Here is a 14,311-nt window from a genome sequence, read left to right on the forward strand (position 1 = left end):
CGCGGGCTCCAAGCGGCTCCGCTCACCCGTCTCCCTCTTTTGCCTCCTAGTCTCACCGGGCCGCCAACGCAGAGCAAAAAAGAGGAAAAATTGTGGCCAGAGAATTTCACCAGCATCCTGAACAGCCTCCTGGACGGCTATGACAACCGGCTGCGACCGGGATTTGGGGGTACGGTGGCGGCGCGGTGCTGGGGGGGAGTGGGGGGGGTGGAAGCGCTCACCGCTCGTACCCACCGGTTACCGACCGAAAGCGTGTGTCCTGTCCCCACCACCCCACCTCCCGCCCCGGGGTCCGAGCCCTCCGGGGAGGAAAGGTCCGGCAGCGAGGCAGCGCCTGGCCCCGAAAGCTCCTGGGGGAGGGTAGGAGGGGGCTGAGCATCCCCGGCCCCGGGGGTCCCCTCTGGGGCTCAGGCTGCTGCTGCTGCGCTGGGGGAAGAGATTAAAAAAAAAAAAAAAAAAAAAACACGCCCTGGAGCCAGTATGCGTTGGCTTGATGAGGACGGAGGGACCTGTCTGACATCCAGACTCTTCTGGTTCTTGACAGTTTTTGACCCCTGAATGCCACGGATCAGGTCCTTCTAGAAAGAAGGGTACTTCTACCAGCCGGAGAGGTCAGGTCTTTGGTGGGTTCTGCTCTACTAGTTAGGGAAAACCAGTGCTGAGGTGCCCGACTACACCAGTTCTTTACCGCAGTTGCTCGAATTCCAGTTTTGATGTAGAAGTAGTAGACTTAATTGCCGTGTAGGAATTAGAGGTCGAGGAGTCTCAAATTTGCCTTCACTGGTGTTCTGTATGTGGAATTTTTATGTCCCTTTCGTGCCCCAGGCTGTTAAGATGCAGTTTTGTGCTGCTGAACAAGCAGGCAGACTTGCTCTTCTTCATTGGGTTTGATGTTACTGTGTAGAGACTTAGAACCAAAAATCATGAGGTCTGGATGAAATAAAAGTCTATTTTGTAGTTTGGAATGAAGATGTTAAAAATAGTATTTGAAAGTAAAAAAAAAAAATTTAAAAGAAATGTTACAGTCCTTCTAATGATGCACAGAGCTATAACAAGCATTTTATAGGCTACTTTCCTATACAGGATTGAATGAGATCCTTGCGTAGGTTTATGTTGCAAAATACTTTCTTCCTCCCCTTAAAGTACCTTCTTCATACACGTGATCCATCTACGCTGACATGTATGTCAACACGTTCCCCACATGCCATGTACAGTGCTCACATGCATGATCGTGGTTGGTAAAGGACAACACCGAGCATCGTTGATCACTCCTTTATCATTTCAAGTGTATGGAGTAAATGAGGCCTTCTGTAAGTTAGCTTACGCATTAAGTGAGAAGGAAGCTAAATTTGCTAGCACCCAGAGGAATCATTGGGAACCAGTAGCCTTTTGTAATTTAGTCTCTGCGGAGAGGTTACAGACACTTCTGCACGTGTGCAAGAGATGTGCTATGTTTGGCATCATTTTAGGTTGAATGCCAACTAATTAGTCATCTAGCAAAGATGCTTTATAAGCATTATCAGATTTCTAAAATTAAACAACTACTAAATATGTAATATGACATACAGTTTATGTTGATTTTTATTTTAATACAGTTGTCCTTTGCAGGATATTTTGCAAGAGTAGATCTTTTTTTCCCGAAAAGTGTTGCAGACTTGCAGCAAAATGCTATCAAGGAGAAAAAGTATCTCCATAGTATCTTCATAACGGCAATATTGAAGTAAATGATAGACAGAGGAAAAAACCTCGGATTTCAGCCTGGGGAAAACACTTGTGGGTGAATATTTCACAAAATGGGTATTAGTGCTTCTTACTTCTTCCTTCCTTATAACATCTAAACCACTCATCTTTGAGTTTTGAACTTTTAAGTAACACATGGGGAAAAAAATGCTTTATTTTTGAAAATGATGCTTGCCTCCCTAGCTCCTTACAGCAAAAGATGTCTTCAGCAGAATTGGAAAGAACAGCTTTCAAAAAAAAAAAAAAACCAAACCAAAACAAACCAAAACCAACCAAAGGAAGAAATTTCTGCAATTGGGCAGATTTGACTTCTTGACATAACTCAGAGTCATAACTATAGATTAGTTATTAAAATACACACTATCCAAATAAAGTTTTCCCTATACATTTTTTTTTTTTCTGGTAAGTCTTTATGACAAATGGGACTTGCATCTTAAAAGTGGGTCACTCACTAGTTTATAGCATAGCAAACAAAATGTCAGAGGGGATGGGAATATTTAGAGATGGAAAGTGTAGTGTGTTTTGGTAGCGTTAAAGCTGCGTCACTTTCTGATGAACAGCAGAATATTTATTTTTGTTTTATTCTTGAAGCTGATTCACCATCTACTTTTCACGTGGCTCAAATGAAATGGAGTTTTTATTTTAAAAACAAAAGGCCGCACAGAGGTCTGACTGATGCTGATTTTAAACTTCAAATCGATGAAAACATTTCTAATTCTGGCACAAATTATGTTTAAAATCAGACTTGGGGAGGTAGCCAAATTCTGAATTTTGCTGGCGTCTTCCAGGGTTGCCACAAATAACAATTCATCAAGATTTTTTGCATGTAAAGTGAGGTAGAAAATGTTAGGTTTTGGAGATTTCCTTAAACTGGAACCAAATTCTCCATGCTGTCATTAATTATCACAATTTTTGGTAGTTATGGAGAAGTAAAATTGTCTGAGCATGGTTACAGATGTGGAAATGGTGTCTCAGGAGAGTTCTGCACCTCAAAAAAGTATATGGAAGCTTGTCTTGGTACTTCTTATGCAGGACCATGGTGTATGTTGAGGGTCAATAGAAGAATTAAGTTCTTCATGTCATTTGATTGACACCTTGTGTTACAAACTTACTTTATTAAATGGATTAAAAAAACCTAAAAAGTTGCTGTCACTTACTAAACACGGTGAGGTTTGGTAGTGTAATAAACAAAACCAGAAAGGTTTATGGAAAAGGTTATTAAAGACCATTTCAGTGAAAGTTCCCATTAAGTTTAGCAGGGGGAGGGAATCTAAAGAAGGAAGTCAGAAGCAGAGAGATTTCACCTAGAAACTTAATGAAACAAAGCAGAATGAGCAGTTTTGTATAGGAAAGAAAAAAAAAAAACACCCCAAGTACTGTCAGGAAGACTTTAAATGCGTAAGAGTTTTGAATTTCAGTAGAGGGAAGGTATTTAGGGACTAATGAATAAAGTAATACTGTATGATGTTTGACAATAGTATTGTGGAGATGAAGTCAGTTCCATTCCCTACACTGTCTGCTTCATTTTGTCAATATCCTGAATTTCAGAATATCATTTATAATGCATGTGGGTTTCCTCGTCAAAAAGACTATAAAAACAAGGTGTTTACAGAAGCCACTTGTAGTGCGATTAATTAAAATCATGATCTGCTGGAAAACGTCGAGAGTGTTACCAGAGTGCTATTCTGATTGAGCTGTGAAACTCTGAAGCAAAAGCGTTTCTCGTTAGACCCCCACTCCAGTTTTCATCTGCTTTTAAAAATTTTGTGTATGACACAAAGGAAAATAATAGAAAGTTGCAAAAGCTGGATTTTATCTAAAAATCCCCTTGTTACTCTTCTACTGATGATTAGCTTCAAAATGATGGTACAAGTCCAGAGACTTTTTTAAAGGAGCGTTATTTGCCTGAAGTAAAAAGTCTGGGTCTGATATGCCGTTTTAAATTATTTTCATGGTTTAAGACTTTACCTGAGCAACTCTTGATATAATTAGGGGCCTGTGAGATCCAATTCAAACCTGTATTGGATTGTAACTTAAAAAAATTTAATAATGTATTTGAAACTTTTGTGATACAGTAACTCATCCCGCTTAAGCCTGTGGTTAAGGACGTAAGAAGGAATGGAGGGACTGAGGTCGATGAGGGCAGCATCACAATATGCTGCCATGTTATCTGCTAATTTTAATGAATTGCGCCTTTTAGAGAACATCTCATCTCTGGCGTCGTGCTTTTAACAGCCAATTGTATGGCCAGACCAAAGAAAGAAGGTGGTGTGGGACTTGCCACCTGCCCAAGGCTCTTAGGTTGACTGCGAAACCCACTGACATTAGCTCTACGCAAACTGACAGTACCGCCCTCAGGGCATTACTGGCTCGTTGTGGTGTGGTTGCCCATCAGTCGGTGAAAGCTGGAGCTTTCTCTCCTCTTGGGTTTTGTTATTTGTGTGACGAAGTCTGGCATGAGCTGCAAGTCTCACTATCAGCTGGTGAAATGGTAATGGCTCTGTGGCTTTCTGTTTAGAACTGGCTCATGAGTGGAAGGAACAGGACCATGTTCATTCATTTTCCTTTTTCTTTCCTTCCTCTTTTCATATTATTTCTCCTGATCTCGTACCTGTGAAAGTGAAGCTGAGCACTTAGTGGAATTAATTATGTTGGCCATTGTCTGCCTTAAGAAAGGCAGGAGAGGGCTTCTTTGCCCCAATATAGGCTGTGTGATGTTCAGCTGATGAACAGCGTTTCTGAAGAGTTTAATTTCCTGTCAATGCAGGAGGGGTGACTTTAGTCAGAAAATAAACACAGAATACATTTGAAGAGCAAAGACAAATTTCTGGTTTCAGAGAACAGAAAAATATCGTTGCGATTATCTGCTCTTATTAGGAACTCACATGTACCTTCAAGGTTCTGTTGCTCAGCATAATAGATGTAGTAATTTATTTTTCAGATTGCAAATGGACTTAAGTGAGCACTGTAAAGGGAAGCTGATCCATTTCTTTTTTTCAGGCAGTTGTCCAGTCTTCCTCAGCTGGTGAGAGTAGATGACTCAAAGGCTTAACAGGATATGGTGCTAGATACCTGTAGTTGGCTGATTTGAATTTGGCTCAGGTTAGTAATGCTTGAAGTCATTGCCATCTGTCTGTTGTTCAGTGACCTGTATAAAATTAGCTGATATTCTTAGTCCAGTTCTTAGTAGACAGGTGTCCACATCATTAAAACTGGCACCAGTATCAAGCTTGTTGGCTGTCTCAGCAGACATTATCTGCTGATAAACAGGCAAAGAAACAGTATGTTTTTCCCTTTTTAGGGTTCAGACATGCTGATGGATGAATGTACATGGAGACAAAGGTTATTGTGTGCTGCTGCATTTGTTTTATTTGGCTTTTGGTAGAGGATGTAGTCTATGTGTTTGAATTCCACAATTATTTTTTTAAAATGCCCTATCTAGCTATTCTGGCTTCCTAACAGAAATCTTGGTGTCCTCAGCTGTTCTTTCTGATAGAAGGAAACAAGAGAGCATGCTTCATATGATGCCTTTTTTTTTTTTCCCCTTAAAAGATATAAACCCTGTTCAGGCAGCAAGAATTTGGAAAGAGAAAGCACCAACTCTTTCACATGTAGTTCTATTTATAAAAAAAAAAAATCTGTAGCAACTACTTTTTTTTTTTTTTTAGATTTAGCTGTAGGAACTGATGTAATATAATTTCATGTAGTTTATGTATCCTGGGACTGATCTCATAATAGCAGCAATAACGGCACTTAGCATTTAAATTGTACTTTGTATGTTGAAACCTTTGTACAGACTTGCTTGCTAATGTTCCTGATTGGTTGCATGACTTTTGATGGCAAAATTTGCAATGTACAGAAAGCCTGTGCAGGATTTGGCTGTTTACATACAGTGGAGATCTCTGCAGTGACAGTTGCCTATGGAGACGTGGGGATAATGGAGCCCGAAGTCTTTCGCTGGGAGCTGTGATGCAGTTCAACCCATATGTTGGCAGCAAATGCATGGGAGAGCTGTCTTCTGTTGTTCTTCACAAGGTTAGGGCCTGGCATCGCTTCCTCAGCCCACATGTAACATCTCTATCTAACACTGAACTATTCTGGCTTTTTGCAGGGGTTGCTTTTAATCCTGCCTGAGCTTCTTTAAAGTATATTATCTTGCAAGCAGTGATTCAGACTTAACTGTTCCCACTGCAGTGTGTAGGACTCTCCTCCTATTTCATTGACACAAAAATACACACCAGTATGTTATAAATAGTTCTTCCAGTGTTCCTGAAGATTTATGCTGGATGGATGCTTTCTGAACATCCATTGAGGGATAAACCCAAATGGTCATATTTAAAGTTAATTGGCCATCTTACAACTCGCTGCATTTTATTGCCAGTAATAGCGTGTTAAGGATTCTAATAGGATCTTCTGCTTGCAGAGCCTGAGTTGATTAAGTGGTGCAACACATTCGTTTTGGAGTACTGCTTAAATCACCAGTAAAAGTAGGTTAGGTGACTACAGATCACCTCCTCGTTGACAGGAATTCCCACGATTAATAATAGTTTCAAGAAAAAAAAAAAAAAGAAAAAGCAGCATGACTCACTATTTGTGCCCCCGCTATTGTTCCCAACTGGAGTTATGTTTTATTCTAGAACAAGAAGAATAAGGCTTAGATTTCGGTGTCTCCATAGATACTCCTGGGCTCACATTGAGTACTGGGATGTACTAGAAAATCCAAGATTTGGCCTTAACAGTTGTGAACTGACCATGTAGGTGGAAGACATGGAGCATGACAGGAAAAGCATTAGGGGGATAATCAGCTTCACTTTTCCTTCCTGCTGTCTTCACTTCTACCAAATATTTTACTGTTTGATGAAGGTTTTGGATGCAAAGCAAAGATTTGCATGTCAGTACTAGCCGGATAACTGTTATGATGTGTAAAAAATTTCTAGATCCTCATTCATCTGCCATTTTCTAGTGGCCTAAATTGTGATTTTCACATTTGTTTTATTGCTGTACTGCCATCGTGTCAGGCAAGCAACCAAAAGCAGTTTTAAAGTTAAAGTTTAAACTTTAATTTCCACCTTATTTTGTGGCTTCATTATTATCTGAGAGTTCTTGCTTCTTTCTTTCTCATGGGTCCTACTAATAAATAAAGGTTTGAGAGCAGAATAACAGTTACGGAAGAGTGAACTCAAGCATAGTTTTAGTCCTGTGCTATAGGATTTCTAGTAGCATTAAATTGTAGGCTTGCTTATTTGGAGATTAGCTTTTTCGTCTTAGCTCTCTGTGTCTTTTTGAGAAACTCCAAAAAATAAACTTGCAAAAAATCTCTGAACACTTATTGCCCAAGAAGTTGTAATCGTTAAATAAAACAATATAAATCAATACCTGAGAAAAAGCAGCTCATGCCTGTGGGAAAAAACTGTCCCTTTGCTCAATTTGATTTGATTATAAAATTACAGTGTTCTGAGAGCTAAAGAAAATAAGATATCGCCAGAGGAAAGCAGTTAGACGTTTGGGTTGGTTTTTTTTTTGAGGAATATTCCTGTTTAGTTTCCTAGAACTAACAAGAAAAGCAGTTCCTGATAGGGATTCAGGAACCGAGTGCAATGTTCAGTATTCTCTTATTACTGAGTAACAGAGACTAATTCCTGCATTTTCTTATTAGAGCTACATGTGAAAATGACTTTTTTTTTTTGTTTCCGTAGAACTTTGATTTCAGAAACATTTAAAGTGAAATAAATATTTACATATTTAAACCAACCGTAGATAAATGTGATTATGGAAGGTCAGATACAATTGGATTTCTTCTGTTTCTATGTGCAAGTGTGATTGGGCTTTTCTCTCCTATTTTCTAACACTGCAGATGTTTGTCTTCATTTTCAGCATCTTGGCAGCTCTAGTATGAGTTTTTCCAGTCTCTTGGAGCTCTTCTGCTCTCCAGAAATAATGATGCTCAGGAAATCTCATTGGACTACGTTGCCAGTAAAATGAGTGGTCCAACCACTCATGGGTTTCCCTGACCCAGTGGACTTTTTCTTATTTGTGGAAAGGGGAGCAGCCACCATTTGCCATGTTTAGAGAGCAGCCCATTGCAAAATGAACAGCTATGAAAGCATGTTATCTGGAACTTGGGAGTTCCTTAAAACCTCTTCAAGACAGACAAGCCAAACTGTCCAACTTCCCAGGGACTGCTGAGCTACCAAATATTGTAGGGTGAATTTTCTTTAGATTTTATCTCAAAAAAAAATGTCCTGTGAAACTGTTAGCTTCCAGCAAAGTTATTTTTTTTTTGACATTTAGCTGAAAAATTCTTAGCTGTTCTTCTCTACATAACTTACAGGCTGTTTAGTGAAATAATTGTACATGGTTTTACTTTTCTTTTAGTTCACGGTTTGACACTTGTTCTAGGTGCAAGAAGTATAGGTTCCCTGTTTTCCAGTTGCTTATTTCTTTTTCTCCTTTTAACATTTGATTCAAAGTGACATTTGTGAACAGCAATTTTTTTTTTTCTTTTCAAGAGGGACATATTCTTCTACTGCTAACAGTCTTAAGTCTTTTCTCCTTTCATTTTTAGATTGCAAATACTATGATAAAGCCTGAATTAACAGATTCAAGCCTCTTATCGTCTTTAGAAATTTGAGTTGTAGGAGTTTAAAAACTGTGGTTGTGAATTTGTAAATCGTACTTTTTTTTTCAAACAGATACTATTTGGTAAGAACATCAGTAGGTTTTTTTTTTTTTTTTTTTTAATTTACAATGTGAGTTAATTACCTGAATTATACCATTAGCTAATGCTTTGGTCACAGAATCATCAGAATAACTGGTAATGATTAGCAGCTTTCTAGCCTTTTACATTGGGAACAGACCTGAATCCCAGTGAAATTAGTTAGTGCACGTGTTCTTTGGTTTAAGGGGAACTGTAGAGTGTACTGTAGAGTGAATGCCCATGTGAAATTTCAAGGTGTTTTGTCTTGTAGTAAAGGAAATGATACGTTAAAACAAAACTGCTTTCTCTGATGGTTGCTATGCTGTACCCAGGTGTGAAAGTGCAAGACCTCTGCTCAGTGCGCTCTTTTTAAGTGTCCTAGGTATCACTAATTGCTTCAAGACAGGCTTTGTAGTAGGATGTGGACCTAGGTTCAGACCCTCAAAAATGCTTAGATATCCAACTTTTATTTTGCTTGTTTGTATTAAAGCACATATCTCAGGATATGGGTGCAGCTTTTGATCCTGCAGTCTGAAATTGCCCAGTGCATGGCATATTAATATCTGTAGTCCAGTTATTACAAGTAGGACCAAATGTTAGTAATAAATGCCTTGGGGAATTTGGATTTCCTGAATTTGATGCTTGCTGTTAATTAGCATGGTGTTTTCAGTCAGCCTTTTAATTTTTTGGCATCCGTTTTCTTTACTGTTGAGTCAACATGGGTTTTCTGAACGGGGATTTGCATGGAAATGCTGCTTTTGATTTACTTATGTTGGTAAAGGTAATTGAGCAGTGCTTGTTATTAGAGACGTGTCTGAAATGACCTGTATTTGCATTTTGCTCTTGCTCATCCACAGAACCCGCAAAGCAATAACTGTTCACCCGCCAGGATCATTTATGGGAATTGTTGACCTGCAAAATTCAAATTTTCTTGCTCACTTCCTTTTCATACATTAGGTCCTGTTACTGAAGTCAAAACAGATATATATGTCACCAGTTTTGGACCTGTTTCTGATGTAGAAATGGTATGTATTTCTGGGATTAAAATGTCGTTTCCTGGTTCTGAGAAACCATTAACTGCAGTAAGGAGTGGATGCTTAATCTGTACTGTTCTGTCAATCATGCAAAGTAGACAAGATTAGTAACAGCTTAATTTACAGGTTATAATTAGATATATCAGGCCTGATTCTGGTCACACTTTCATTGGTTTTTGCTTGGCTTAGGGAATTTGCTTCATAGGATTTAAAACAGACTTGCATGATGTAGAGGCAGAGTCAGGCCTTGCGGGGAGCATTTAAGTCAGTCTACTGTGGGGAAAACGTGTAATATCTTTGAAATTGCCTTTCCTTTCTGAAACTTGTCTTATTCTCAGGTGAATAATAATTACATCACTTCACAAATACTTGTTGATGTTTTCATTTCACATGAATGCCCGTTGCTGATCTTTGTACCCCTTTTAGCATCACTTTCAGCAAATGTTTGACTGATAAGAGTTTTCATAAACGTCTGCAGAAATTGAACATCAAAGTGACATGCAGGAAATAGTCACAGAAGTGAAATGTTACATTTGCATGTACTGTTATTTGTGCCTGAATGGCATCTGCATTCATTTGAGGTCAAATCCAGCATAACTCTCATCAACTTCTGTAATGCAGTGGTATATCCTTAAATCATACAATAGTTTCTCTTTTTATAAAATATCCAAGAAATCACATGGAAGTAACACAGCCACATGTGCTAAACTGAACTTCTTAAGGAAAAGGCAGTTTCTGGGCAGTAACTTTCTTCCCATACAGTGCTGGTGTGCACTTTGTGGTGTACCTGATTTGGTTCTGTCATGTGGAAAGTTATGTGATGGTAAGATATTTTTTTCAAGGGCTGGATTAATGACAGCAGTCTCATGCTGAAATGCATCCTACCGCTTCAGTGGTTGGCATCTACAGTATGATGTTGTTCAGTGTGACAAGGGGTACAGGAACCTGGTCCCAAGGAAATCTAGTAATGCGTGCCTCAAATCTAAAATGGGGGCTGCATGGGTTCTTTTGCATTTCACTGAAGCGTTTGACATGATGCCACATGAAAAATTATTAGTTATACTGGAGAAGGCAGAAGTGAGAACATGGACTGAAGGTAGGCAAGGAACTGGCAAAAGGAGAGTTTGCAGCAGATGTTTCACCTTTTATCATTAGGGATTAGTTGGGAGGCTATGCAGGGATCTAGGAATTGTTTCTGGAATAATTTTTAGTTACTGTATCCATTAGTTATCCATTACATTTCAATGTAATCTGAACGTGGCTGCACTCAAAAAACTCACTGGAACAGCAACATGTGATATAATCTCAGTACAGGGCATGATCAGAATGTCTTTCTAGAGGTGGGTTGCTTTGGTACCCAGTGTAATGGAAAGGGTTGAAATATTTTCCTACAAAAGCTGTTACATAGAAGCTAATAACAGAAACTGCTACATATGAGCTATGAAGTCACCAGCAAGAAATCACTCTAGAAAAGAGACTTTTCACAGATTAACTATAAGCCACAGTGGAGCATGCAGCTATGGAAAAGCAGACAAACATAATTCTAAGATGCATTACGCTAGTAGACATTCCTCCTTGCCACTGAGGATAGATAATGGACATACAATTATTTCAATGGTAACATTATGCAGAGGAGTTTGAAGTAAATTCAGAAAAAGTTGTTTGGCTTAACAACATCACAACTGCAAGTTAGACTTAAACGTTTCTGTGTTACCTTTTTCAGTGCCACATGATGCTTTTTTTTTTTTTTTTTTTTGGAAATGCTTCAGTTTCCCGAGATGAAAAATGCATTCCTTCATCCATTCATTCACATATGTTTTCTCATGATGTGCCTGTGTCTGCAGTTCTGCAGTTGTTGTTTGCAGTGTTTTCTTTGGAGAATCTGAATGGCTTTTCTGAGGAAGTTAATGGAATAGTTGGAGTTATAAAGAGACTTGCATATATGAACATTTGTTTTTAATTTATTATGCATGTTTTGTGGGCATGGCAAAGGAAATATTTAGTTTTCCTTAGTTAAAAGCTCACTTTCCATGAGTTGAAATTAAATTTTCTTTCCTGACTTTAAAGTGGAAGTAATAGTTTTTCCTGGTATTGTTAATTTAGCCAGCAGCAGAAAATCCATGAGTATCTCTCCTTAAAAAAATCTGTTGACACTTATTGTCAGAGATCATTTTGTTTCCAGTTATATGCTTGACTACAAATTCAATTGCCTGCTTCCTGCAAGCTAATTAGATTAATTATTCCTTAATGATTAAATATGTGTAGCAATTTATTGACATGAGTAATGTGGGAAATTAAGCTATTAAGAAGTACACAACACACTTTAATTGGTGGCAATATGTTTGTATAGTGGACTTAGCATTTTCTTTACTACTGATTTCTTTGCTCCTGAGGAATTTCTTTTTTTACAGGAAACACTTATACAGGCAAATGTGATCTTTGTTTTTCTGCAATTTAATACAGGAGTATACAATGGATGTCTTCTTCCGCCAGACATGGGTAGACAAAAGATTAAAATATGATGGCCCTATTGAAATTTTAAGACTTAACAACTTGATGGTTTCGAAGGTGTGGACTCCTGACACTTTCTTCAGGAATGGGAAAAAGTCTGTTGCACATAATATGACAGCCCCAAATAAACTCTTCAGAATAATGAGAAATGGCACCATCCTGTACACAATGAGGTATCTAACGTGTTTGTTCAGCTTCTTACAATTACTGTATGCAAAAAGTTATACTGCCTAGACAAAATGGCAACCAGAGACTATTTAATTTGTTCCATTATAGGCTTACAATAAGTGCAGAGTGTCCCATGAGATTAGTGGATTTTCCCATGGATGGTCATGCTTGTCCTCTCAAATTTGGGAGTTGTAAGTTACAATTATGAAATTTCTTGTAACTACAGAATTTAAGTAGTAGAAGTAGATTTTGAGAAATTACTAAACTTTTTTGAATATTAGTTTTGATACACAATCCTTATGCAGGCAAAACTCCTGTTAAGTTCCTTGGGAATTTTATATAGGGCCTGAAAAATTAAACCCAGGCAGAGAATTGAAAAACAGGCCGTGATTCAACTGTTATGTTAAACCCCACTATTCTGGCTACACAGTTGCTTGAAATATGTAGTTTTTCTTGGTTATGAGAGAGGAATTGGCTACTCAATGAAGTGAGACATTCTCTGGAGAATATAAAGAAGGTTGGATCCACCTTGCCTTCTAACATCCAGGTAAAAGGCACCTAGGGAAGCAGATTATTTGACTTTCTCTACAGTCAGTGGAGACACATTGACATCCTAAGTTAGATGTGTAGCTTACCAGTAAAGATTTGATCTTTAGTTGTATTTATCTATATCTCCTGTTTTCTGGCCTATAACGAGAGTCTCCATGGCAAGTTTATTCTAGAAAAATAATTTTTAGACTGATGAGAGGAATCTTAGTGCAGGTGACTTCCCTTTTCTGCTTTGCATTCAGATGTAGATTTTTGGATAATCTTAAAACTTTGGCTAGAAGGAACATTTTGGGACATACTGCATAATAACGAAAGGAGGTAGTTGTGATTCCAGGGTTTGAATTCACAGCAGAGACTTCTGAGACCACCTGGGGATGGATGGTTAGTGCACTCCATTAGCTATCTTGTCACTTTTCTAAGCCTCCTCAATCACCGGCTTCCTTGCTTTACACTCAGATGTTGTCAGTGGTTGGACGTTAATCTGTTTTCCTTGAGCCCAGACTTCTAAAGTTAGAAATGGCTGGAAGCTACTCATAGTCTTTCCTTAGCATAAATTTATCTTATATAGCTTGGTAGTCAACCAAAAGGGAGATATTAAAGACACTGCTCTGATAACATTTTTTTTTTTGTCACTGTTAGGAGGAGACTGGAAACAAGGTGCTGCCAGAATTGGCTTTGGTATCAGCTGTACGGTAGGGGAGCTTCAATAGTGGGGGCTTCTCTACAGGTGTATTTTTTCAGGCAGAATCACCAACCTGCAGAAATTGTGCTTGACAGTAATCTGGTACCTTCCTCAGTGAAACTTGAAATAAGATGTAGCCATTTCAAATGCAAGACTGATTTAATTTAATTTTAACAGGAGTTTGGACTGTGTAGGGATTGACTGTTAGCCCTAAGTTATGTCTTTTGTATTAAGTGTAAAATATTTCTTTGGTTTGCTTTTTTTTTTGGCTATTGTGAATTTTTTACTGACCTCTAGTTTCTGGCTAATATTTTAAACACAAGTTTAAAATATTACCATTTTTTTGTATAGTTTTTATTACAGTAATTCTTTTCTTTAGAGATATGCGCACCCAGTCTCCAAAATGTATCCTCCTTATACATGCTCTTTTTTATGTATTAGTATATTTTAATGATAAAATCTTAGATAGAAATTTCAAAAATAATTTAAAGATAAACTTTACATGCCCAATAGGGGCTGATCCAGAAATAGCTTGTTTTTAGACTTCATAGTCAAATGTGAAGTGAATTTGTGTGTGACACTTGACATTTGACCTTAGCTGCTATTTTTTCTCCCCTGAGGGTGGCTTTTGGGGGTGACTTAACATGAAGGATATCTGCTAAAACTGTTAGTGTGAGTCTTGCTGTTCAGTTTCAGTAGGTTTGTATTAGGCTGTTGGTAAGGTGTGAGAAGTTGTTTCCTATTTATGCAAACTGATGCTGTGTTGTAGATGCTTATCCAAAGAGTGAAATGATTTATACCTGGACAAAAGGACCTGAGAAGTCAGTGGAAGTTCCTGAGGAGTCTTCCAGTTTAGTTCAGTATGACCTGCTTGGGCACACGGTATCCAGTGAAACCATTAAATCTATTACAGGTAGGAATCTCGTCAGT

General features: G+C 38.3%; 1 protein-coding gene across 2 annotated transcripts in view; it reads left to right on the forward strand.

Annotated features, from left to right (window-relative positions):
* The window catches only part of GABRA4 (gamma-aminobutyric acid type A receptor subunit alpha4), a 43,831-nt gene that overhangs the window by 169 nt on the left and 29,351 nt on the right, over positions 1-14,311 (forward strand). For both annotated transcript variants that reach the window (XM_086746229.1, XM_086746227.1), the window contains exons 2-6: positions 51-169; positions 9,395-9,462; positions 11,935-12,155; positions 12,259-12,341; positions 14,151-14,294. In XM_086746229.1, the coding sequence (XP_086602355.1) occupies positions 51-169; positions 9,395-9,462; positions 11,935-12,155; positions 12,259-12,341; positions 14,151-14,294 (635 nt within the window). The remainder of the gene's footprint in view (positions 1-50; positions 170-9,394; positions 9,463-11,934; positions 12,156-12,258; positions 12,342-14,150; positions 14,295-14,311) is intronic.

The sequence above is a fragment of the Chlamydotis macqueenii genome, chromosome 4 (genome assembly GCF_036417535.1).
Source record: "Chlamydotis macqueenii isolate bChlMac1 chromosome 4, bChlMac1.mat, whole genome shotgun sequence".
In the NCBI taxonomy this organism is placed as follows: domain Eukaryota; kingdom Metazoa; phylum Chordata; class Aves; order Otidiformes; family Otididae; genus Chlamydotis; species Chlamydotis macqueenii.